At 43.4% G+C, this 27,513-nt stretch overlaps 1 protein-coding gene and 1 long non-coding RNA gene across 3 annotated transcripts in view; one reads left to right on the forward strand and one right to left on the reverse strand.

The window, feature by feature from the left end:
- Nucleotides 1–27,513, forward strand: part of LOC141276886 (uncharacterized) — a 27,812-nt gene continuing 299 nt past the window's right edge. The window contains exons 1-3 of the long non-coding RNA XR_012327152.1: nt 1–431; nt 3,362–3,485; nt 22,165–22,245. This is a non-coding gene — a long non-coding RNA (uncharacterized lncRNA). The remainder of the gene's footprint in view (nt 432–3,361; nt 3,486–22,164; nt 22,246–27,513) is intronic.
- SDR16C5 (short chain dehydrogenase/reductase family 16C member 5) overlaps nt 23,038–27,513 on the reverse strand; it is a 13,519-nt gene continuing 9,043 nt past the window's right edge. Inside the window, exons 5-7 of one of the 2 annotated variants that reach the window (XM_019925308.3) lie at nt 25,605–25,749; nt 24,618–24,743; nt 23,038–23,342 (exon numbers count right to left, since the gene is read on the reverse strand). In XM_019925308.3, coding sequence (XP_019780867.1) covers nt 23,249–23,342; nt 24,618–24,743; nt 25,605–25,749 — 365 coding nt within the window. In that variant the 3' untranslated portion in view covers nt 23,038–23,248. The other variant, XM_019925309.3, reaches the window with a different exon arrangement.

Here is a 27,513-nt window from a genome sequence, read left to right on the forward strand (position 1 = left end):
AAGAAAAATTTGGCACAAAGCCTTGTATAAACCAGTTTAAACAGAATTCTTTACCTCTCAGAGCTCTTAACGTACTAACTGAACATTTTGACCCTTTGAGAGGGGATGTGAGATACAGCCTTTCCCAAATCCAACTGCATGTGCGGTGCCCTTTCTCCAGGGAAGCACCACAATGATTAGTATTACAATGTAAACATTTTGAGAAACACTTCCCATAGATATTGCTTTCAAACTAATGGGGATTCACTCAACTCTGCCTCCCCCATCTTAAGAATTAGTTTCTCTTTTGATGCTGCCCACAACCATTTTTCTTGGCTAGATTGTCTACTTTTCCCTTATGACACAGCCTGGGCAAGAGGGGACAAAATAGATCTGAGCAACGAAGAGATTGGCCTTGGAATTTCAACAACTTACTAAATGTATGAGCTCTGGTAAGCTTCTTGCGTTTCTTCAAGTCTCCTTTCTTCATCATTAAACTCTGTATAAAAACCTACCTCCTAGGAATGTTTTGATTAAACGATACACCATGTACAAGGTGAAAAGTTTAGTGCCGGGCATATAGACGCTGCTCAATAAATGCTGTTCCTACTTGTTTGAACTTTCAGGGGACCTCAGCGGGAAGGTCATGGAACAGACTCTTTATTTGGTTCAGCCTCCTCTCTGAATGTTAACTAAGTCTCTTGTGCACGAGGAAGGCCCTTGAGAAAATACAATGTACAAAGTATTAACCATCCTACGGCCACAGGACCTAAGGAGCGGGTTTCGGGTGGCCTTCTCTTCACTGTCCAGGTGGTTTCATCTGCTCCACCGTGTGGACTGCGATGCCAGGCCAGGGATGCCTTCTTGCAAAGGCTCCAATGGTGCATTTAATTGCATTGTTTGCATTTGTGTTAAATAAGGTGAACACATCTGGCCATTGCCTTGTGTCAAAAATCCTTTTACCCCCTGAATTTATGAACAAAACAAGTAGTAGTTTTTGTTTGTTTGTTAATAAATAACAGTCTGGACTTTGCAGCTGTGCTATCCATTAATCTCTATTTTTTAAATTTTAATTAAGGACATCTAAGGAAAAAACACTGCAAATTTTAAGGAAAATATGACCAAAGTTTGATGTATTTAAAAATGGGCACAGGATATTTATTGAGGCAATATAAAGTTTTCCTAAGTAACGTGTTTAAAATAATCTCGAAAAATACTTGATAAGATATGCAGCGGACAGAGTAAGAAATTTGGTAAGACAATTCCTAGGAGCAATTTAAAAATAAGAAACCTCTGAAGCGTTCACGTCTCTGTTATGCTCCATTTTCCCAGTAGATGGCAGCCTTCTCCCACCTTCAAAGCTTTTACTTACACTAAGGTGTAAAGGGCTGACAGTCCATTAAAACAGTTACAAAATCCTCTTTGGGTCTTAGCTAAATACATACCTATGGCCCTATGACACTTACAATACTTGCACGTAGAATGGATTGCATGGCTAAGCCAGTATTTTAACTACAGTAAAGAAATCTACTTCTGTATTTTATATGAATATATTTGCAAAATTCAATTCTTCCGTTCCTCTCTTGGTGATTCACTACCGTAATCCCAAATATCCCCCTCTTTCCAATATTCTAACATCACCCTAGGCCTCTTAGTCTAGACAGGTGACTCAACTACTATCTCATCAAAAAGATCAAGCCATTCATTTTTTTCACTCTTTTATTTATTCAATCTACAATCATTCATTCAGTACCTTCTATGCTAGATACTGCTAAGCTCAAAGAATGCAAAGTTGCATGAGTTTTGCCCCTTGCCTTTAGCTCAAAACTTATTTGGAGGAGACAGAGAGAAACATAATCACACTATGTACACAATTATACTTATGACAATAGTAGAGAGATGCACCTGTCGTTATGGGAGCCCAGAGAAAATGGATCAAACTCAGTCCGTGGGAGGGAGTTTGGGAGAGCTCCCTGGAATTAACAGTACCTATGCCTAGTCTTAAGGGATAAAGTGGAATTAGTTCAGCAGATGTCAGGGCAGAGATACATTCCAGGTGGGGAGTGCTATGGGCGAAGGAATGGAGGTGAAATGTGTCATAGGTGTGTGGGTACTTCTCCAAGCAGCTCCATTTTAAACGCTAGCAGTTGTTCTCAATCTTGGCTGCGTATTAGATTCACTTGGGGACTTTCTAAAAAATACCAACTTCTGGACTTCATTCCCAGGTAGTATTTCATTCGTCTGGAGATGCCTAGGTGCTGGTGTTTAAAAAACATAAATTTGCTAGGTGATTTTAACAAGCATCCAGGCTTGGGAAACACTGTTCTTGCTGGGGAGAGAGTGATGGCAAATGACCCGGGAAGGTAGACAGGAGTCTTCACATTTAACATGCGGGAAGCTTGTTAAATACATAGATCCTGGATCCCCGAGTCTGGCTAAGGTGCATGGACTTCCCTGTTGTTGTGTGGTACTGTTAAAGAGGTTTTATTTTGTTCTGTTTGGGTTTTTTTGTTGTTTTTTTCTTTTTTGTTTTGTTCTTTTTTGCAAGGGACTGAGATGGTTTTGGAATTGCTTTTGAGAGGAGCCACCACAGTGGTCCTGAGGGAAGGACGCTGTGATGGGAGGGAGACCGGGAGGTAGTTGAGAAAGCGCTTGTAAAACTCCAGTGGGAGGATAAGAGCCTGACCAAGGGTGGTGGCCATTAAGGATGAAGGTCAGGGTGTGCGATGGTGGGGATGCCGGAAGTATTTGGGATGCCAAATTGCCAGGACCTGGTGACTAGTAGCAGCTAAAAGAGAAGGACAGGGCTAGATTAAGATCTTTAGGGACCCTAAGTGTTAAAAATGAATCTGTTACCTCATTGTACATATTTTTAAAACAAGCTATAACGGTCTATATAACGAGTATGAGAAAATTCAACAAAGTTCTGTTTTAGTTTTGTTTTCCTGTAGTAAGTTTGTGTGTGAGTGTGTGTGTGTGTGTGTGTGTGTGTGTGTGTGTGTGTACAATTTCAAATACTGAATGCTTTCCAAATATTTTTTTCTGGTGTCTTTCCATTACTGGTACCTTGAACACATACTAGATCTGACTATTGGGAAACTGACTACCAAGAGGGAGAATAAAGGATCAATTCCAGGGTGCCCGGGTGGGTGGTGGTTCTATCCACTGACACAGAGAATACAAGGGGAGGGGGTCCTGTGTTTTTCTGTTGTGGTTTTGGTTTTCTTTTGCAGGAAGGGATTTGTGCAGACGTCCATCAGGCTTTTAGAAATCCAGGTTTAGGGGCAAGGGCTGGGCCTCAGATGCTGGTATGGGAGCCATGGACCTATTTGTGGTTGCTAAAAGAATAAGAGGGATGATTTTTTTTTGTTTTGTGAAATAGACTCAACTGTCTGTCTAACCATGGGAGGCGCCTAGAGTGACGACTGCTCTGACACAGGCAGAAACCCTGGGGATCACGTGCACTTCAGAGGCGGTCAAGAGAGATATGAAGAACAAAGAGAAAGGTCAGTGAAGTGGAAGGAAGGCTGTGATAGGGGCCAGGTTTCAGTTCAGGTGATAAAGAGGACAATTATAAGTAACAGACTAAAAAATGTTCATTGGTGATAGTATTATAAAGGAATATAGGATGATGCTGGTAGAATGCAAGGAACCTGTTGATCTGAGGAGAAAGGCATAAATCTTTTGAGGGAAGTAGAGGGACAGACCCTGTGATCAGAATGGGAAACTGAAACCTAGGGCATCAGGGACAAGGCAATCTGGCAGGCAAATGTCTTAGCTTTTGGGCTGCTATAAAAAATAAGCTAGCTCTCGGGCTTTCCTGGTGGCGCAGTGGTTGAGAGTCCACCTGCCGATGCAGGGGACACGGGTTCGTGCCCCGGTCCGGGAAGATCCCACATGCCGCGGAGCGGCTGGGCCCGTGAGGCATGGCCGCTGAGCCTGTGCGTCCGGAGCCTGTGCTCCGCAACGGGAGAGGCCACAGCAGTGAGAGGCCCGCGTACCGAAAAAAAAAAAAAAAAAAAAAAAAACCAACAAAACAAACAAACAAAAAATAAGCTAGCTCTCTTCTTCTTATAGGGACACTAATCCTACCTTGTGGGCTCTGTCCTCAAGGCCTAATTACCACCCAAAGCCCTACCTCTGAATACCATTACACTGGGGGCCTAGGATTTCAACATGTGAATTTTGAAGGGACACATTCAGCACATAACAGTGAGCTCTAGGGAAGCCCACAAACAAGGGGGTTCCTCAAGTACCATTGATGCTCGAGTACTGGATTAGTCATGGGGACAGCATCGTCTGAGCTACCCCAAAGGGTGGTAACATGGGGGGTGGGGGATGGATCCATGAGCCAGGGAACCAGGTTCAAATTCTATGAATGAGGGAAAACTTGGGGGCATTGTTAGATATCAGAGTGACAGAAGATGGTTTAAATTGTAGATGTAACTTATGGGAAAACATTGTTTCCGCTCAAAGCTGGAGGAGTAATATCCTAGAATCTTGTAAACTAATATTTGTTGAGTGCTTCCTATATGCTAGGCACTATTTTAAGCTTTTTAAAAAACCTATATCATCTTGTTTAATGGTCACAGCAACTTTATAGGGTAAATATTGTCATTATCTGCATATTACAGATGAAGTTGTAAAAAATTAATAAACAGAAATCTCAGTTAAATAGCGCCAGGATACCAGCAGGGGGAGCTCTCACACCCTGTGACTCTAGCGGAGCAGAACAGGAAGAAGCCCGACTCCTCTTTTTTTCTGGAAGGACTCAGCCAATGACAAGCCGTGGGCTCCGTTTAATGCATCCCTCTCCACTTTTCCCCTCCATAAAAGCTTCCCTTGCCTTGCAGGGACTTGCTGTGGCTGCCGTGGTTGCCCACCCCAAGTTGCAATGCTCTGCTATCCCAGGGAAGCCCCTCTTTGCTAGAGAAGCATCTGGTGGTCTGCCTATTTTGGGTCAACGTTTTGGGGGCCTGGTGGGGGCACCAGAGAAGACCACTGCCAGCTCTGGGGCCAGTGAGCAAACAGGTGCAGGACCCACAGTGGACCCCACTGAGGTCATGGTTTTTCTCCAAGACCCTGGAGTCTTTCTCCTCAGTCTGAACCTCCACCCTCTTTGCATTTGAAGCTCTCTGGGCTTTAATGGGGATCTATTTTACGGTTTTGTTTTCTTCTGGTGAAGGCCTTGTTCTGTATGAGCGTACTTGTTTGGTTCTTTGGTGTGATTTTTGTAGTATTTGTTTTACTGAAACTGTCCCACCATGCTTTTGGAAGAGGAGTTGATCTATAGGCCCTGGTGAAAAGCCCTTGACCCTGCTCCTCTGGGACCAAGCTGTTGCCTTAGAACTGGCTGGCATTAGGCCTGCAGGTGGTTTGAGGTGTCTGAACTCTTTAAGCTGCTTGAATTGAGTCATTTGAGCTGTAATGAGCTATTTAGGTTGTTTGAAAATTATTCTTTTACTCTAGAGAAAAAAAAGAGAGAGAGAGAGAGAAAGGGGATCCTGGTTATCTAAAGATTTTGAGCATGTGCCCCCCTACAGGGATTCTAGCTGATTTTATGTTTAAAAACCCTGGTCCTACCTCATGCCCATTTCTAACTAAATGGACCCACCTGACCAAAGGCAGATTAGCACATCAATGGCTATGATGGGGAACCTTGGAAATCCCCAAACCTAATCTTCTTAAACCCAAATTGGACATCTAGAGGTCTAGAATTTCTGGAAGTGAATGGAATGCCTATTTTGAATGGTATTTTGAGGCTTCTATACGTTATCAGGGGTTTGCCTCTCTGTAAAATGAGATTTTAAGATTAACTGAGGCAAACTAATGATTAAAGAAAGATAAAATGGCTCCTGAAGTGTCAGGCTCTTCTTCCTTGGCTTCTTTTCCTCAGACCCCACCTCCTCCTCCATCTCAGCTCTCTCCCTTGTCTCCTTGTGGTCACACTCTGCCTCTCGTACTATCTTTCTCTTTCCTTTCTTGCCACTTACACCTCCTCTAGACCCTCAGTTCCTCCGTACTAATCTCTCTCCAAACTTCCCTTTCTCTCTGAAACTCTCCCTACATCCTTTTCCTCTTAACGAATCAGAAACTGTCCCTTTAAAATTAAGACTTCTCATCAGCCAAAGGCTAAACCCTTGATTTCTTATATTCCTGGGCTAGAGCTGAACTGCAAACCATAGAGATTCTCCCAAAGTAACCGAAGAGCCTCATAGATTTGCTGAGGAATTTAATTAGTCATTCAAACGGATCAACCTGGTTTTCTCTGACTTACAGCATATGCTTGTCAGTGAAGGTCAGGCCCAATATTGGATAAAAATTGTCAATTGGGAAAATCCTGGACTCTCCAGAATTACACCTGGGTGACCAGCCGGCTAGCTTATTATATGATCAGGCTCAGGCAATTGCTAGGTGACTACATTGGGCAATTCCTAGGGCTTTTCCAAAGTCTGTTGATTGGAACAAAATTCAGGCTTGCGCACAGAAATCTGATGAATCTGTTTATGAATATTACGATCGACTTCAGATTGCTTTTAAAGAAAATCCTGGTCTTCCTTCAGATGTTGATTCCCCCTGGGTAGCTTGAACTCTATGTTAATGGGAAATTAGTAAAAATTCTAGTAAAAAGAATGGGAAATTACGTCCGCTCCAGACTTAGCTAATTTGGCAAACCAGCTCTCTTGCTCTCTAGATGAATCACCAAAAGGAAGACCGCCAAAATTCTTAATCTTCAACTCCAGCAAATGAAGTCTTCTAGACAAAACCAAACCCTCCTAGTTTCTGCTATTGTTGCAAAGATCCAGGACACTGGAAAAGAGATTGTTAGAAATTTTAGAGCTTTAGACGCCTTCAGCCTTCTAACCAGCCTTTCCAATGTCCTCCCATTCACAACGGTAAGGCTCTGAGGAACTCCAGGGGCTTTTGCCAATTCTCCCTTTTAATTGGCTTGGAGAAACATTTCCCCAGATCAGGGATGAATCTCGTCCAGTCCTACCTGGCACCGGAGCCACACTCTCTGTGCTCAACCCCACTATATACAGTAGCCCCTGCCTCGGAGGACTAAAACAGTTCACATTGTGGGTATCTCTAACGAACCTCGAGAGGTTCCTGTCTCTGAACCTGTTCCCTTTTGTTTAGGTCCTTTGAGAGATACACGCCACTTTCTCCTTAGTTAGTCTGCCCCTAGCCATCTGTTAGGCCAAGACTTCTTAGAGAAGAATCATGCTGGGATTTCTTTCTCCCAAAAGGAGAAATAATCCTAGAATTTGACAGTAGTCATCCAAGCAGCCAACCAGGTGAATTAAATCACCCTTTGATTTAATTTGTTCCATCTCTTATGGTACTAGAACTGATTCTGGAAACACTGACCATTTGGCCCTGTTGAATCAGCTACCACCCTCCTTATGGGCAAAAGCTGCAACTGATATCGGCAAAATTCACAGTGCACCTTCCGTCAAGATTCAAACAGAGGCATCCAAATCTCTTCCCAGAATTAATCAATACTTGATAAGTAAAGAAGACTTTCAAGGTATACAACCCATAACAGAAGATTGAAAGTCTCTCAAGGCCCCATTATCCCAGCGCTCTAGCCCCTGTAACACTCCCATATTGCCCGTGAGGAGACTGAAGGGCTGAGGGTGGAGGTTTGTCCAGGACCTCTGAGCAGTAAACACCTTCTTATCCCTCAACACCCTGTGGTTCTAACCCTCAGACTTTACTACCATCCATTCCCACCAGAAGAAAATTCTTTACTGTAATTGACTTATGCAGTGCCTTCTTTAGTATTCCAGTTGACAAGGTTACCCAGTACCTTTTTGCCTTCACTTGGGAAGAACAACAGTTCACCTGGACAGTAATGCCTCAGAGTTTTACTGAGAATCTTATTTCTCACAAATCCTGAAGGTCGATCTGGGTAATATAAAGCTCCTTAGAGGTTCTACTTTGTTGCAATATATGGATGATTTCCCTCTCTGCTCTCTTTCTCAAGCCTTCTCACAGGAAGACAGCATCTACTTGCTAACACTTTTAGCCTTAAAGGGACATTCTGTCACCAAAGAAGAATTGCAGTTTGCCCAAATCCAGAGAGACTTTTTGATGATAGCCATTCTGACAGGTATAAGGTGATATCTCACTGTGGTTCTGATTTGCATTTCTCTGATTCATGATGTTGAACAGCTTTTCATGTGCCTGTTGGCCATCTGTGTATCTTCTTTGGCAAGGTGTCTATTCAGGTCTTCTGCCATTTTTTCATCAGGTTATTTGTTTTTTTTTGATATTGAGCTGTGTGAGCTGTTTATATATTATGGATATTAACCCCTTATTGATCATATCATTTGCAAATATTTTCTCCCATTCAGTAGGTTGTCTTTTCATTTTGTCAATGGTTTCCTTTGCTGTGCAATGTTTTTAGGTTAATTAGGTCCCATTTGTTTATTTTGCCTCGGGAGACCACCTGGGGAGAATATGTTATAGTGGGATGAGAAAGGAGTTAAAGATGGGACACTGAGAACAGCAACATGCAACAGACAGCATTTTATGGACTGAATATTTGTGTCTCTCCCTGCCCCCAATTTGTATGTTGAAATTCTAATCCCCAATGTGATGGTGTTTGGAGGTGGGGCCTTTGGGAGGTGCTTAGGTCATGTGGGTGGAGCCCTCATGAATGGGATTAGTGCCCTTATAAGAACAGACACAAGAGGGCCCCTCTACCCCATGCTCTCTTTTTCTCTCCCTCTCCCTTGAGAGGGTACAGCAAGAAGGTGGCTGTCTGCAAGCCAGGAAGCTGGTCTGCCAATCTACTGGCAACTTCATCTTGGACTTCTCAGCTCCCAGAACCGGGATAAATAAGTTTATTTTTTAAGCCACCCAGTCAGTGGTATTTTTTATTATTGTAGCCTGAACTAAGAAACAGGGTGCACAAGTGAACTGGCATGGAAGATGGAGGAGGGGCTATCAGAAAGATGAGACTTGAGTCAGGAAAGTGTGATGTGCTAGAGGGATATCAAGAAGAAATGCATCAGCAGTCAAGAATTCAGTACTTGTGCAGGGTGCAGAAGAAACATCTACACCCAGCAGAGGAGAATCTTAGGGTAAAGAAGGAACATGGGAACAATCAGAACACAAACTACACTCTCAAAAAAGTGTTTTAGACTCTGTTAAGCTTCCTGATTACGTTTCTACATAACCCATGAATCTGGGGTGTGTGTGTGTGTGTGTGTGTGTGTGTGTTTGGGGGAAGGATCACTCTGCATTTTCACATCCCTCAGATTTCTGTACGCCTTGACTAGAGTCCTCTCTTAATGTATCATGAATAATGTTTGTTGTTGTTGTTGTTTTGGCCATGCCATGCAGCTTGTGGGATCTTAGTTTCCCAACCAGAGATGGAACCTGTCTTAATGTATCCTGGATGGTTGGGAAGTGTGATTCTGAGCCATGAGGTATATACAGAATATTGCCCAATTTCTTCTCTTTCAAGTCTCACCCCTGCTGTTGGCAGCAACAGCCTTAGCTCACCTTTCTCCTTTGGGGAGTGATTGGCAACTTCCTGCATCTGCCTAGGGTTGATTTTATTTTGAATTTGCCTAATTTGGGACAAAATGTGCTTTCCTGATTGTCTCACAACTAGTGTCACATGAAGATTGACACTGTGCTCATTATTTGGGTTGTGCTGGCCCCTGATCACCAATGAGCCATGTCCCAATGCACGTGAGTCCGTGCGTGACGGTGGAAACTTGGAAGATGAGATTTGTCAGTGCTGGTCTAGAATGTGGCTGTAGGTTCCCTCCAAGGCACAGGTGTGCTGTACATGGTAAATGGAAAAACATCAAGCTAAGCAAATGATAAACTCCACGTAACTATAAAATTCTAGGCTTACAACACAGATTGTTCTCTAGGTGAACAATCTTGTCCAAATCCCTTTAAAGTGCGATTCTACATCCTCTGGTTTGACAGCGCAGACACTCAGGTGCGTGCCTTTTATCTGTAATCATGGTTAGACAATGTTGGTGATGTTTGTAATTGTCAGGTATTGCTCAACAGTGCTGCAGAACAAGTCATCCCAAAGCTCAGGGTTCATAAAAGTAGGCATTTATTTATGTATTCACACTGTTTGATTATAGGTCTCAAGTCATTGGGAGGCTTTGCTTCAGGCTATGAGTCAGCCCAAGGCCATGCCTCTTAAGACATCTGATTAGATCACTTCCACTGATCACATCACCTCTTCTGTCCAAACCAAGACACATGGCAAAGCCCAGGTCAGTGGAGTGTGGAAGTGTGCTCTGCCCCAAGGGGAAAGGGGAAGGGAGTGAATAGTAAATTCATCCTTCTGAATTAAATTCTGACTGAACAGGAATCTAATCCTTCGTGGTGCTCAGATCGGAGAATGTTTTTAACAAATGAAATTCAGAAAAGTCATCTTGTTTTTTTTTTTGGCCGTGTTGGGTCTTTGTTGCTGTGCGTGGGCTTTTCTCTAGTTGCGGTGAGTGGGGGCTACTCTTCGTTGCAGTGCGTGGGCTTCTCATTGCAGTGGCTTCTCTCGTTGCGGAGCACGGGCTCTAGGCGCGTGGTCTTCAGTAGTTGCAGCATGCAGGCCCAGTAGTTGTGGCTTACGGGCTCTAGAGCACGGGCTTAGTAGTTGTGGCACACGGGCTTAGTTGCTCCGCAGCATGTGGGATGTTCCCGGACTGGGGCTCGAACCAGTGTGCCCTGCATTGGCAGGTGGGTTCTCAACCACTGTGCCACCAGGGAAGCCCCAGAAAAGTCGTCTTTTAACGACTTTTAAAAGACGTTAAAAACCTTGTTCCAACTCTAATGAAATCCCCTGAGAAATCTCAAATCATTACCTTAAAAAAAAAAATACAGTATTCCTTGCTTTTCACATATTCTTAATAAAATGAGTAAACTTAGCAGGGGAAAAAACAATTACAAACAATCTAATTCATCAAAATTCTACTCACACATAACTGCAGTGATACAGGTATTGTGAATCTGTAACAATACAAAAAATCATTTTTTCAATTTGCATAGTTTATGATGTATGGTATTGTTATCTAACCTTCTAGACTGGTCAGGAGGCACCGCTGACCCTGCCAGGATGGAAGGGATCCAATGTAATCACTTGCCATGAAGGGCCTGGTTAGTGTCCCTGAGGGACAGTGTTGTAATGGAGGGCTCGGCATCCGTCTCCGTAGCAGCTGCTAGATCAGCCTCAGCGGAAGGGAGCCTGTGGTGAAAGGCAGCCGTGCTGGGACATGCCTGGCTTCCTTCTCTGCTACCATGGCTGTTCCAGTCTATGGCCATTGTACAAAGACTGGGGTAGCTGAGGACAGAGGCTGGCTGATGTCTCCTAGCCGAGCCATCCTGTCTGTTCAGTTTAACGTCTCTGCTAAAGGGATGCTCTGTGGTGGACATTAACATGAGGTAAAAGACCTCACATGCTACCGCCACTCCCATAGGTTTATCTCCATGCCCCTTCCCCAGACCTTCTTGTCTCTGATATCCCAGATTTGCTCCTTCTAGGTCCTGATCACCCACCAAGGCATTTCCACTGCATGAGTCTCTGTGTATCCTGGCTATGAACCCCCCTCTCTTACAAAGGAGATGGCTGGGTACACCGCCTGGACCCCTGCGCAACTGGGATGGTTTCCATCCCACTCAATCTCCTAACACCCTCCCCTTCCTCCCACAGGGGGTTGAGGTGATGCATCGCTCCTTTGTTGACTTGTACCAACACTGAACATCCCCGTGTGAACAAAGCTTGGGGTTTTCCTCTGTCATCTGGCCACAGGGGACTTCCCGTATGTGTGAGCTGACAGAATGGAACTCGTGCAGCAGTGGAAGGTGACAGGGAGCCTGAGTGGCCTATCTGTGCCCCTTCCTTGTCCCTTCTGGGCCTGTCAAGCTCGATCCTGGATATACCACTTCCATCTTGTGCTAGACTGAAGCTGGCTTTGCCTGATCCTATGTCTTGGTGAGTGGGACGTTCCTCATTTAACGTGGGGAGTTCTTGCTGCATAGTTACTTGATGCTCTACAGCCAGATGCTTCATCTCTACCAGGGCCCAGCTGGACCCAGGAGCTAATTTCCTACTACGGATGGTGTGGTCTTGCTCCAGAAACCAGGAAGCGTGCCTGCATGTCTCCTATTGGATTTCCAGTATCATGGGATCTTCTGGGTCGTATGGCCCAGGTAGCGGGGCTGCTTATCCCACAGCTTATATAGCTCTGCTGCAGAGCCCTTTCTTATTCTAGGCCACTGAAAACCCCTAGCCTGCCCCAGCACTTAGTATGGGTTGGTTGCTAAAACCCTGCACGGCAGTGAGGGAAGCTTTATAAGGAAGGGGAAAGAGCAAAGCCAGGCGTGGGCAGGTAAAGCCTTACCTTGAGCCCGGCTCCGTTGGAGTGCAGGGGGCACTCTGGAGCTTAAACTGTATCCCGAGTCCACTCCTTGTACCCTGAGTCAAACAAATACAGGCCCTGAAGGTGGGGCATTGGCTCAGTCAGGCAGGAAGGAGTCTGGGGAGAAGGTCCCAAGCCTCAGCTGCTAGGAATCCCTTGCAGCAGCTGGGGTGGGTGTATCACGGGGAAAAAGGGATCTGGGTAGGGGCCCCCTGGCAGAGCTCCTCATTACAATTTGAGAGATACAGGAAGGAGAATTAGGGATAAAAGAGAACTTGATAAAGTTTATATACTAAAAGATTTTATACTTGTGGAACTACAAGTGTTTAAGTGTATAAACTTTATACTTAATGAAGAAGCTTTACACACATTCCTCTTAAAAGCAATATAAAGCTTTTTTTCTTTGCTGTAAGGAAGGCTTTTATGTTTATGTATTTGGACTTGTTAGCCCTTCCTTTGAGGTTTAACTAGAAAGGCTTCCCCTACTCCAAGGCTCTAGTTGAATTTTCTTATGTTTTTCTTCCAATACTTTCATGTATTTTGAATTAAAGTTTCTCATGTTTTTCTTTATGAATTGAATTTATAAATTGAATATTCTCATGTTTTTCTTCTGGTCCATTTACATCTTCTATTTATTTGAAGTTTGTTTTACTGTTGTGTAAGGTATCTAGTTTGTTTTCCTATTGTCCCAATTCCATTAATTAAAAATCCCATCTTTCTACCACTTTGCTGCAGAGCCCTTTCTTACTCTGGGCCACTGAAAACTCCCAGCCTTCCACCCACTCTACAAATAGGTTGGTTGATTAATACTGAAATAAAAGCCAGTTAGATTTATAAATGAACTTTTATACACTTGCTCTAAAAATTTTATGCAGGAGTTAAGATCTAAGGTCCATGATAATTTAAGTCAACCTTAGAAAGAATGCATTGATGACTTTTCCACCAGACATTGAGAAAACTAGAGGCTTATCAATTTTGTTGATCTCCTTTGCTGCTTCCTCTGGTTTTGAGCATTTTTTATGATTCCATTTTATCTCCTCTGTTAGCATTATATTGATTTTTTCCTACTGTTTTCCTCTTTTCGTTTTATTGATTTCTATTCTATTTTTTACTCTTTCTTTACTTGTGCTTTTACTTTAGGCTTAAATTGCTCTTCTTGTTTCTGGTTTCTTACGGTGGAAGCTTAGGTTGTTGTCTTGAGAGCTTTCTTCTTTTCTAATTGATACTTTTAATGATGTAAATTTCCCTGCCTACATTTTGGTAGGTTGTATTTTCATTTTCACTTAGTTCAAAAGATGTTTCATGTTTAAGTTTCTCTTGAGACAGGTTATTTAGAAATATGTTGTTTAATTTCCACCTATTTGTGGGCTTTCCAGATAGTTTTCTGTTACTGGTTTCGAGTTTAATTCCACTTCGGTCAGAGTACATATTTTGTATGGTTTCCATTTTTGTAAATTTGATGTGGTATCTTTTATGGCTTGGTATGTGGTCTCTCTTGGTGGATGTTCCAGATGACCTTGAGAAGAATGTATATTTTGCTGTTGTTGGATGGCATATTTTATACATGTCAGTTAGGTCCACTGATAGTGCTGTATCCTTATTGATGTTCTACTTGCTTTATCTATGCACTACTGATTGAGGGGTATTGAAGCCTCTAACTATAATAGTAGATTTAAAATTTCTCCTTTCAGTTCTATCAGTTTTTGCCTTATATATTTTGACTCTCTGTTGTTAGATGTATACACATTTAAAATTGTTACATCTTCAGAGAGAACTGACCCCTTTATCATTAAGTAATGCTTCTCTCTATCCCTGATAAACTCCCTTGTTCTGAAGTCTGCTTTGTCTGAAGTTAATATAACTACTCCAGCTTTCTTTTGATTAGTAGTATTATGGTGTATCTTTCTTCATCCCTTTACTTTTAACCTGAGTCTTTATATTTAATATATAAATTATATATGTAATATATAGTTGAGTCCTGGTTTTTTAATCTACTATGACAATCTCTGTCTTTTAATTGGTGTATTTAATCATTCACATTTAAAGTGATTATTTATGTAGATGAATTAAGGATTTCTACTGTTGCATTTGTTCTTTGTTTCTTTTTTTCCCCTCTTTTTCTGCCTTCTCTGGTTTTAATTGAACATTTTATATGATTCTGTTTTGTCTCCCCACTTATCATATTGATTATACATCAAAAATTTTTTTAACAGTTGCTCTCAAGTTTACAATATGTAGTTTTAACTAATCTAAGTCCACTCTGAAGTAAACCATATAGTGTTGTGTGGCCTGCAGGTAACTTATAACAGAGTATCACCAATTCTTTCCTCCTATTCTCTGTGGCATTGCTGTTATTCATTCCACTAATCTACACGCTATAACCATATAATACATTGATGCTATTATTCCTTTAAGCACATAATTATCTTTTAGGTCAATTAAATAATAAAAATAAAAAGTTTTGTTGTACCTTCATTTATTCCTAACATTATTCCTTTCTTTATATAGATCCAAATTCAGACCTATATAGCATTCTTCTTCTCTCTGAAGAACTCCTTTTAACATTTCTTGCTTATAAGATAGGTTTACTGGTGATGAATTCCTTCAGTTTTTGTTTGTGTGAGAAAGTCTTTCTTTCTCCTTTACTTTTGAGGGATAATTTTGCTGGATATAGAGTTCTAGGTTGGTAGTTTTTTTCCTTGAACACTTTACATATTTAAATTCCACATTCTTCTTTCTCACATAGTTTGTAATGAAAGCACCCTGAAATTCTTATCCTTGTTCCTTTAGCTGTAAGGTGTTTTTGTTCTTTGGCTTCTTTAAAGATTTTTCTTTAAAGATTGTCTCTTTTTTTTGTCTTTGATTTTTCTGTAGTTAGCATATGATATATGTGTGTGTGTACGTGTGTGTTTGGTATTTATCCTGCTGTTGTTCTCTGAGCTTTCTGAATCTGTGGTTTGGTGTTTGTCATTAATTTTGGAAAGTTCTCAGCCATTATTACTTGGAATATTTCTTCTGCTTTCTACTCTCTTTCTTTAGGTTCTGGTATTCCAGTTATGCCTATGATACACATTTGAAATTGCCCCAGAGTTCTTGGATGTCTTTTCCCCCATCGTTTCCTCTTTCCATTTCAATTTGGGAACTTTCCATTGACTCATCTTTAATTTCATTGATTCTTTCCTTGGCTGTGTCTAGTCTACTAATGAGCCCATTAAAGGCATTCATTTCTGTTATGGTGCTTTTGAGTTCTAACTTTTTTTTGATTCTTTCTTAGAGTTTCCATCTCTCTGTTTACATTACTCTGATGGGTGTTTTCCAACACCACCAACTGAGTTGGGAAGACTACCACACTCACAACACTTCTGACACCAGATGTGTGGGGGTTTTTTCCCCACACAAAGCAATTTTCCAGTTCTCAGTGGACACTGACCAGGTGTCTTATAAATTAACACAGTTCTGACGCTATCTACCTGGAGATAGCATCTGATCCTACAGGTTATGGACTCCGTCCCATAAGACTGCCCCCACTGCAGATGCCAATTGTAAGCACAGGTTGTCACCTGTGTTTCTGACCAACTGGCTTGACACTGCAGCTTCCCATGACTCCTTTTTCCAGTTTGATTAATTTGCTAGAATGGCTCACAGAAATCAGAGAAACATTTACTTACATTTATAAGTTTATTATAAAGGATACAGATGAATAGCCAGGAGAAGAGGTCCATAGGGTAGAGCTGGGAAGGGTCTCGAGTGCAGGAGCTTCTGTGCCCATGGAACTGGGGGTGCCCATCCTCCAGCCATGGGGATGCATTCACCAACATGGAAGCTTTCTGAAGGCTGTCCTTTGGGTTTTATGGAGGCTTCATTACATAGGCATGATTGATTACATCATTGGCCATTGGTGACTGATTCAACCTCTGGTCCCTCTTCCCTCCCCAAAGGCTTCCCAGGCAACCAGCTTGCACCCTTACGGGCTTTCCAAAAGTCCCCTCATTAATATAAACTCAGGTGTGGGTGAAAGGAACTTGTCAGATGAACAATAGGGCACCCATTTCATCTTTATCACTCTTATCACTTAGGAATCGTGAGGGTTTTAGGAGCTCTGTGCCAGAAACGGGGAAGAGGAATATATATATCCCAATATAAGTCACAGTATCACACTTATGTGCATGTTTGTGCATGTTATCTACTTTTTCCATTAGAGTCCTTAATATATTAATCATAGTTATTTTAAATTCCTTGCCCAATAATTTGAACATCTGTGTCATATCTGAGTCTGGTTTCGATAATAACTTTGTCTCTTTAGACTGTTTTTTCTTGCTTTTTGGCATGCTTTGTAATTTTTGGTTGAAAGCCAAGCATGTTTTATTGGGTTATGGGAACTGGGGTAAATAGGCTTTTGGTGTGAGGGTTGATGTTAATCTATTTAGGGGCTGGGCTATATTTAATGTTTACTGTAGCTCTAAGTGCCAGAGGTTTCAAATCCCTCCACGGCCCTTGTTTCTGTCTCCCCTCTGGTCTTTGGGTTGCCCTAAGTATTTCTCTTTAGAGAGAGAGCTTGTATGTTGCAGTGTTTTCAGCTATAATCCACTGTTATTACACTGGAGCTCTGTTGGTGTGCAGTAAGGTGTGGGGAGAAGTGTAGCAGTCTACAGACTTCTGACTGAACCTCACCTTCTAGGGGACCTGTTTCTCAGAGCTGTAATCTTCCTAAATGTTTTCCAGGAGTGTAGCTTTTTCCCTGTCCGTCTTCGTTCCCTGGCTGCAGTGTTCCCAATCCACTTCCTGGAAGCTCTGGCCCGACTTGACTACTTTCTCCTCTTAGGTGAGACAGCAGAGCTGGAAGCGGGTAGAATGACCTTCGTCCTGCTGAGATAAGGCTTTGGCAAAGTTCTTTCCCCTGGAGAGTGCTTTGTGTGGGGAAGGCCCTGGGCTTCCTTCACAATGATCCCTCTTCCCCAGAGCCAGGAAGGGATCTTTCTCAGACCTTCACTGTGAGAACCTGCTAGGATGCCCAGAGGTAAAGCCCACGTGAGTGTGAGGGCCCTTAACACTTTGATTCCCAAGAGTTTCTCACTGTCATATTAGTTCATCCTCAGCCTCTAGCAATTTGTCAGAATTGCCATTTAAGTGTTCCGACCACTTTATAGCTCCAGTGGTTTCTGCTCCAGGTAAGTAGCTCTTGGCTCCGTCTCTCTGAACCAACTTCTCCAGAGCCTGCAGTGGTGGTTTGCCCTCAGTTTTCTTCTTCTTCTTTTTTTTAATGTTAATTTCTTTTTATTGGGAGGTTTAAATCATTAAACTAGTGACCTCATCCATATTTTGCAGCAAGATAATAAACCGCATGCAGCTATAATCACATTTAACCCCAAAACTACACAGAATTTGGTATAAAAGATTCCATTATATATTTTATTATTTTTTCTTAAAAATTTTCATTGAAGTATAGTTGATTTACAATGTTGTGTTAGTTTCAGGTGTACAGCAAAGTGATTCAGTTTTATATATATGTAATATATATATAAATTAAATATATATATATATACTTTTTCAGATTATTTTCCCTTATAGGTTATTACAAAATACTGAGTATAGTTCCCTGTGCTGTACAGTAGGTTTTGCCCTCAGTTTTCTGATGGGTCAAAGAAAAGTAATTTATTTTCAGTTTATCCAGATTTTGTTGTTTAAGATAGGAATGATGACTTCATGTCAGAAATGAAACCTGACATTTAGAAGACGAAACCCAACGTTCGGAAGATGAAACCTGAAACCAGAAGTTGGCATCTATCAGCTAGTCCTGCGTGCTTATATTTAGCACTGTCTTTTAGAAGATAAACGTCCTTACCCTCCGTGTTTACAGCTTTGTGGCTTCAGCCAAAATTTTAAGATGTCAAGAAAATGTTCCATTTAATATCCTGTAACATATATTAAATATTTGCATACCTAGTACATAGTACTTTGCAAAGTGACTGAAATGTAATTTTTTGAAAGGAAGAAAGGAAGAGATAGAGAGACAGAGAAGTTAGAAAGGAGGAAGTCAGAAGGAAAGAGAGAACAAATAGGAACCATAAGGAGAAAGAGAATTAAGATCCAAAGTTTATCCAAAATTATATCAACATAAGTGGCCTACGTATACTGAATAGTAACATGAATAAAAATCAAAGTAGAACATTATATTTTCTTTTTTTTTGGTATACTCCCAAAGGCAGCCAAATTCTTTTAGATAACAAAGAATTAAAATATTTATTCTATAAAAATCCATAGCTCCAGGACTTCCCTGGTGGCGCAGTGTTTAAGAATCCGCCTACCAATGCAGGGGACACGAGTTTGAGCCCTGGTCCGGGAAGATCCCACATGCCGCGGAGCAACTAAGCCAGTGCGCCACAACTACTGAGCCTGAGCTCTAGAGCCCGTGAGCCACAACTACTGAGCCCGTGTGCCACGACTACTGAAGCCCACGTGCCTAGAGCCTGAGCTCTGCAACGAGAAGCCACTGCAATGAGAAGCCCGCGCACCACAATGAAAAGTAGCCCCCGCTCGCCACAACTAGAGAAAGCCTATGTGCAGCAGTGAAGACCCAACGCAGCCAAAAATAAATAAATAAATTTATATATATAAAAAATCCATAGCTCTAAATAAATACTGAAATACCCTTAACAAACAGGTTAAAAAATGTCAACGGAAATGTGTTATAAAGAGATTTCAATGAGTCTGGTACCAGACTCATTGCTACAAACTAGAAGTTTAAGGTCAGAGTTTACATAGGGGACATAGTAGAAACTGATGTTTATTGAGTGTTGGTATGTACCAGACCCTACATTAGGCATTTTATCACTGTCAACTCATTTAATCCTTGTAGCAGTCAAAAGAATTACAGCCATTTGCAGAATTGGAAAAGGGTTTCAGAAAGTTCAAGTTACTTGACCTAAGTTGCATAGCTAAACTGATTCAAAACCTCTTCTATGACTTGGTAGCGCTTGTGGCCAAGATTACTAATGCCCATTTTCCCACATTTAGAAATCTCTGCTGTTATTAGATGGAGTCATGGCTGCTGTAATCAAAGCTACAATCCCCAGTCTCACTTGCATCTAATAATGTTTGAAGAGAGTGTTATGTGGCTGTTTCTAGAAATATCCTTTAAAGGCAAATTGGTGCCTATGTCATTTTCATCCTTACCCTTCCTACATCTGCTGCCTGGAAGGTTCTATGATGGCTGCCATCTTGGCGGTGATGGTGGTGGCCACACTGCAGGGATGGCCGAGTGAGGAGCTGTCCGTAGCCCAGGTCCCTGGAAATTCATAGAGCAGAACCAGCAGAGAAGGTATCATCCACTCACCTCTGGACTTTCACACAACAGAGAGAACACACTCATAGTTCCTACCTCACTGTTATTTACGATCATTATTATAGCTGAACATCATTTTAAAATTAATATAGACTCAGCACCTTGTCGAGCAGTGCTGCATATGGCAGAAATGAGAATATGAGGTGTAAGTTCAAGTTCTCAGGTGGGAGGCGGCGAGGGTTCAGAATCGTACAGACTAGAAACCTGGTGATCTGTGTTTGGCAGTGGAAACATTTAGTTCAAACTGACCTTACTCTACCTTGAAAGCTCTGTCACCTGGTGAGGGAGATTGTAGCATGAAGGGAAAAGGTAAGACAAATTCAGAATCTTGCTATGACTTGGATGTTTCTGCTGCTTTAAGTGGAGTCTCCCAGAGTTGAACCCAGGCTGGAGAGCACCCGTGTGCAAACGGAGGTGTGAGGGAATAAAAGTCTGTCCCAGGAGGCCCTCTCTACCTACAATCTAGAGCCTCAGATGGTTGAAACAGCCAACACCCTCTGTGTCTGATGAGAAGCCCTTGGAAGGGTGGATTCCAGACAATGGCCTTAGCAGAGTAAGACTGTGGTCCTAAGCCTTTTTCCAGCACCTTCCACTAAAGGTTGTTTGCCAGACATGGTATGCAGCACCGTAGCAATCATCAAGTGATAGGTTTTTCCCCTAAAGCTATGCTTCAGATGGTCCCAAGAGAGTCTTTACTAGATGGGGAGGGACACGGGGAGAGAGAGAGGCAGAGCATAGATGCCAGTAGCAGAGCAGAGCCAGGACAGAGCAAAGTTCTGGACTTCGCAAGACATGCGGTGAGTGGGAAGGGCTTTGAGGTGGAGTGGGTCTGTGGGTTCCATCTGATAAGAGGATACATAGATATTTAGGGAAGCAGACTGTGACAGAACTGTAAGTTGACACCAACACCTGTTTTTATCCTTTTCTACAGTGATATAACCCCTGATCTATAGCTGGTTCATTCAGGGCCAAACGGGGACCACACTTAGCATCCATGGCAGGCTGGTTTAGTCATGTGACTAATTCTGGCTGATAGGATGTGGTGTTTGAAGCCCTGACTCCTAGTGTGATGATATTTGGAGATGGAGCCTTGGGGAGGTAACTAGGGTCATTCGGTCATGAGGGTTGAGCCCTCGTGATAGGGTTAGTGCCCTTATAGGAAGAGGGAGAGCATGATCTCCCTCTCCATGGCCACACATGGAAGAAAGGCCATGTGAGAACACAGTGGGAAGAGGGCTGACCGCAAGCCAGGAAGAGCCCTCACGAGAAACTGAACCAGCTGGCACCTTGATCTTGCCCTTCCCAGCCTTCAAAACTGTGAGAAAAATAAACGTTTGTTGTTTAAGCCCCCCAGTCTGTGGTATTTTGTCATGGCAGCCTGAGCTAACTAATACAACATCACAATGTAAAAACCAAGCCCCCAAAACCTCCCCAAACCACGGTCACACGTGTTCCCCAGCCAAACTCCTTCTAATAGCAAGCGTTCTTCCTCATTCTTGAGCAGCGTGCCCACTACAGGATGATGCCATCCGGAGGGCAACGTGCCCACTTCTGGGGACAGCCCTTGTTTTCCAGCCTTTCCAGTCTTAAGGCCTGAGGTGTTGGGCTCTTGATCGTGGCTTCATTAGGATTAAATTTCAGATGGAAGCTGCTGGGAAACACACGCTGAGGACACTTGCTCCTCAGTGGTGTTAAATCAGCTTGTTATTTGTTACCCTCTAGAATCCTCTAATTTACATGTGGTCTCTTCTCCCGTGAACGCTTCAAATAAATCTGAATTCACTTAGACAATCGTACGGGTACTGTAAAACCACAATTAAATTTCAGGCCTTTGTAGTCGTCCAGCCAAGATGCACTCCAATTAGAAATAATTGCTGTTAACGCTGTTACGATGTGGTACGGCCCACTCTGCCCCAGACCTTTGTTCTACAAAATCCCCTGAGAGTCTCTTCTTTATTCTTCAACTAAATAGATAGGCGCCTAGAATATACGCTTTTGGAATTGTAATACAGGAGCAATATTGTGCCTCTCTCTTAATTAACCTTGTTAACCAAGGATTTGGAACATGAGTTGGTTGGCGTAAGCGGGCCTTTGATCCTCTGAATGCACGTCTCTGGTTGAGGAGGAAATAAAACGCTTTTTCTTCTTCGGCGTACGCCAAATACCTTTATGATTCTGGTTTAATGAAATAACGTGTGTAAAGCGCTCAGCTTCGTGCCAGGCGCGTTAATATGAGCTATCGTTTTTAGGATCACAAAAGGAGTTTTTAAAAGGCTTTCTGAAGGGACAGGAAATACAGGGGCGGAGCTGTCGGAGCCATGCAGGAAGCTCAAGAGAAATCAGTCCACAATGAATCCCAGACGCCGCATTCCCTGAGACGGTTGCTCCTCTAAGAGAATCTTACCCCCAAGATACTCAAACTCTCATTTCTTTTGACTCTCACAGGGTCTTCCGGGATACTTCTCATCCCTTCCCACGCGCCACCAAAGGATGGGAAGAGACAAAGGCTGCTCTTTCTCTTGCAAGGTAGGTGCTCCCACCAGCCTGGGAAGGAGCTCCAGGGATACGGTAATTAACGTGTTTCTCTTAATCGTGCTTTTATAGTTAATCTCCAAAGCGTGAAAACAGTTGGCCAGTTGATTAAACTGTAAGCATACAATAGATCTGAAATGAAGGCAGCCCTGAGGAATGCAAATGGATAAAATTTTTCATTCTGTGATAAAAATACCTCACAACGACCCCAACTTGAAATACTAAATGAAGCACTTGAAATTACCCACATGAATATGATTTCTGGCTTAATAGGGAACAGGTCATCTAACTCAGTAGAATATCATTTCTTCAGGGTAAGAAGCAACCATTCTTGAATCTCTTCTAGGAAAGAAATGTGACCCTATTTAGAGTGTGGTCTAGAATCACTGCCCCTCGGGTCACCCAGGGAATGTGCAGGAAGGCTCCCTGACACAGTGGCCCTGGTGCACCCTCACCAGGATACCCAGGGCTAGAAGCAAGCATTTGTGTGGCTACTGTGCAGAGGGGGACATGGGAGGCTGGCCTTTCTACACCAGGCGGCACAGTTTCAACAAGGCCAGGGCTGAGAGCAGGGCAAGGGGGAATCCAGAGCTCTGTGTCCTCTGGAGAGAGGGCACCCAGTTCAGCACTCACCCATCAGCCCTCATCTCCGCTGCCCAGCGCGGGCTCAGCCACAGCCAGCCCCATTTGAGCCACCTCCCCAAAGACCAAAGCGAAAGGCAGTTCACGAGAGAGAGGATTATCTCACTTTCACATCTGTTGCAAGCAAATGACAAAAATGGGCTGTTTTTTTTTTGTTTGTTTGTTTTTAATTTAAAAAACTCAACAGAAAAGCAGTACACAACATTATTTTCAAAGGCATTGGTTGAAAATACTAGTCCGGACAGCAGACGAAGAACTTGTGGTTTCCAGATACATTCGGTCGGACAAACACTTCTTCATTGAAACAGACATTGCGTAGCTTTGGGTATCAGGTGACATCAGCCAGAGTTGGTCTTTAGTCTTTCTTCTTATGGCCACAGAAGCCATCCATTGCATTAAAGACACCCATATACTCAGCCAAAAGCATTCCAAGCTTGAGGGGCAAGAAACTAAAGAGAACACAAGAGTGAACTTTCCCGGTTATAATTCACGAAAGCATCTTTACTGGCTCCGCTGAAAAGCAGGGCCACTGACTTGTTGCAGAAGTCATTCACACACGCCCACCTGAATGTCCCTGCCTCATGGTCACTCGGGGCTTGTCCACCACGTGGGAGGACACTGGCCCAGGGTCTCTGGATCTCTCCTTGCTTTATTTACACTATTCAGCCTCCAGGGCCTCACTACACTCTGTAACGATGGACAGGAAGCCGTGAAGTCCTGTGGAGTCGTGAGCCTGGCTTGCATCCCAGTTCTGTCACCCGCAGTGTCACTGGCCTCTGGAGACTCAGTTCCTTCCACTGTCAAAAGAGGTCATCGCTCTTTCTTTCTGGGACCACTGGGAGGATTAGATGCAATAGCTCCTCCGAGCTTTGGCGTGACCCAACTAAGACTGTTCATCTTCTCCACCCTGCTCACCCCTCCTGACACTCTGACCCCGTCCATCCAGATGTTCACACAGCAGGGCAAGGAGAGGCACAGCAAACAAACCGGAGACTTGTCCTGGGAGTGAGGTGAAGAAAAGGGCCCCTCCGAGGGCAGCCCAAGATATCCAGGTGGCTCCTGCCCTCCCCGGCTTCTGGCCTCTGGTCAAATGTTACCCTTCTCCATGAGACGCCCGTGCGGACCTTACTGACAATTCAGTCCTGCCGTGCTCTCTTCCACCTCTTGCTCTGGGATCACCTTCTCCTGCTTTGTATTTCCTTCATAGCACTGAGGACCACCCAGAATATCTTTCTTTTACTTTACTTTCTTGTTTGTTTGTTCCCTCCACCAGCCCCCCGAGAAGAGAATCTCCAGTGAGAGCAGGGACTCTTGTCTCTCTTGTTCTTTGCTGTAACCCAGATCCTGGGATGGCCAACAGAGCACGGCACACACACTAGCCACTCTACTGATGATTGAATAGATATTTGAAGGAGTGTGTGATGTGGTTCCCTGTCACTGAACTTCTTCAGGTTTCCAAAGCCTTCTCAGGACCTATGCAGATAGCTCCCCAACTGGGCCCAGAACTAACAGCCTATGAAAGTAAACGTAACCTCCATTTTCTGACTCATGGGAAGCACCGCAAGTATGCAAATTTGAGATTGTGTCAGCAAATGGGAACAATCGAGGGATCAAAATCCATTCATTTAACAGGTAGTTTTTAAGTGGCTCCCCTCTGTAGGACCTGGAGTCATTTGTTGATACGATTGACACATTACAGAAGTAATAGAAGCAGATACTGTTACCTTTTTAAAAACACTATGAAGTATATAAACCTTGGCATATATAAGTACGATTTTTCTTGCAGGATAGCATCTACTATCTTCCTGACTGCATATTCTGGTTCCAGAATCGGTAACAGAGAAGGACAGCTAGGGGGTCAAAAAAAAAAAAAAAAAGCCGTATATTAAGAAATTAATAAAAGCAAATCTTAAAAATAGGATAAAACAGTTGTAAGACATTATCATTTATTTGCTTCTTTCCCTGCCAGATTTGATCTTTTTCTATACTTACTTCCTTATTACCTACCTGGCAAATAATAGCATAACTAGGATTCGAAATGGAAAATGATTCTAATTAATACACTGATGTTACAATATGCACATATGTGAAACCGTATTAAATGAATGGTCTAAATGTTGTAAAGCGAGTCTTTGAGAAATCACTGCTGGGACTTCCCTGGGAGTCCGGTGGTTAAGACTCCACGCTCCCAATGCAGGGGGCCCAGGTTTGATCCCTGATCAGGGAACTAGATCCCACATGCGCGCCGCAACTAAGACCCGGCGCAGCCAAATACATAAATAAATGAATATTTAACAAAAATAACAAAAAAAGAAAGAAAAGAAAACTACCTGCCTGTCATCTCATGAGTGCAGACTGGGTATTTATGCCCCTTCAACAATTTCTGGTCCTTCTGTGGAATCAGGGAGAAGGCAGGATGGAGTCAGGTGGCAGAAAGGGGGTGCGATGGGAGTGCCGAGGAGATGGGGGAGGAGGTCTGGGCCACAGGGTGGCTGCAACTTGGATACAGCCTTGATAACCCATTGCTTATTAAACCCAGTATCTTAAACACAACTGCATTTGAGGAAGGAAATTCTGAAACCATTTATAAATCAGGCTGCATGCTGGAAAAATCTTTTTAAACAACTTTAGAAAACAGATAGAACAAAATAAAATGGATGGCTAATCATTTTTCAAAACATAGTTTCTTTGAAATCAGAGGACATGCTTACCCAGTAGTACAGCCGTCAAACATTCCAGTGTTTATAAAAAATGGGCACACAATAGTGGTTTTGATCCCGTTTTGTTTCTTGGCAAATGTTTCCATAAATACCGATTCAGCAAATCCAAAGGCTGCAAATTTACTTGCACAATAATCTGAAAAAAGACAAACGATGCTAACGTATAGCGTAAAGTTTTTAAATGTCATTACATTAAGGTTTCCTCGTAACATGAATATCAGCAGAGAATGGGACGGCAATTTCAGAGTCCTTATTCTGTATGATCTTGGTCTGCTCCACCTGGAAGGGGCCAGGAGTGAGCGGGAAGGACCATGGTCACCTCAAGGTCAGATTACAATGACCACGTGGATTCGCGGAGAAGCAGGGCTGCGGGGAGCCTCCTGAGGGGCGGGTCACACAGCCGGCCTTTACTCCCGTGTTAGTGATGGTCAGACACTCTGCCAGCCATGACACACGGCACAAGATGTGCATCCTGTCCCTGTCCCTGTCCCAAAGAACTGCAGCCCAGTCGGGGCAGGAAGACACACAAAAGGAGAAATAAAATAATAGGTCAAGTGGGAGTCTGGGCAGTGGAGATCAGTGTGGGCCATGATACTCAGATCAAATTTTCTTCCAACTCTAATTCTTCCACTTCCAGAAAAAAAACAAAGGACTCTGTCCCTTCCGCCTCAACTGCTCAAGTTATCTTCAAGTGCAGGGGGAGGGGAAACTGGTATTTGTGTCAGTTTTGAGCTCTCTGTCCTCAGGTACACTCACTTCAAGTAAACACCTGAATATTCAATTTACTAAATGGAAACGTGGGGAGAAGAGGAGTTTAGGTGGACTTATCCTTTCCTCTGCCTCACACGATGCACACCTCCTGGCTTCGGTGGGAAGCAGCTCCTCCAGCTGGCAAGATCCAGGCTACACGTGCCAGGTGTGGGCTGGTGGGGGCCCGCTGCTGCCAAAGACAGTGGGAAAGCCAACAGAAGAAGGGGCCGGGGGGGGTGTCCTGAGCCGCTTCTGGGATCATCTGAGTCGTTTGGTAGAAATGCAGCTCTCTGAGCTCCTCGACCCGCGAGATGAAGAGGTGTGGGTACGGCCCAGGGCCAGGGAATCTGCATTCTAAATAGCATATCTGAGGTTCTGACACAGGGGAGCCACCACTCACACTGTGGGAACTCAAAAGGCTTACACTTGTTCCTAAGGGGAGCACGGGTGGGAGAGACGTCCGTCTGAAGACAGAGATGTTGTGTCCAAGAAAAGGATTAAGACGAGCTGTAAATACACTTGTATGATTTCAAGACCCGTGATTTCTCAGATGTACGACAGAGCTAATAATAACACCTGATGAATTCTAAGGAGGACAGAGGAAGGGAAATCCAGGGTACAGGGAGATGTGTACAGACTGCTAATATTTTGGGTGATGGGTGGTTCCGGAAACCTATCCACGTAGCTGAGACGTACTTGCTGAGACTAGTGTTGTGAACCTTCCACCACACTACTCAGCTCCAAAGCACTAGGCAGGGCCCAGTCAGCCAGCTGGGCCGTCCACTACTGAGTGCTGCAGTTAGGGTTCCGGTGGGTGAGCCTCCAAGAGGGACAGGACTTCCGCTCCTCCTAGAACCAGCTCCCCAGTGGGCCGCCTTCACCGAAGATCTTGGCGTACGTCTTTGTCCCCTCCCCACCGCTAATGTCAAGTCAGTTGCCAGGGAAATGGAAGTCACAACAAGTTCCTGCAAGTCTCCAACCAATGGAAAAGCAAAGAGGTTAATTTTAGGTTTCCTGGGGTGAAGACATTTTCTCTAAACTCACGGCTAGGGGAGATCACTTAATGGAAACTTAGGAGGGGTGAGAGTCCTCCTGGTATCATCCTGATAACAGTGCCGGGTGAGCTTTGGGGGACGGTGACTATGCTGAT

Source organism: Tursiops truncatus, chromosome 17 (assembly GCF_011762595.2).
Source record: "Tursiops truncatus isolate mTurTru1 chromosome 17, mTurTru1.mat.Y, whole genome shotgun sequence".
NCBI classification, from domain to species: domain Eukaryota; kingdom Metazoa; phylum Chordata; class Mammalia; order Artiodactyla; family Delphinidae; genus Tursiops; species Tursiops truncatus.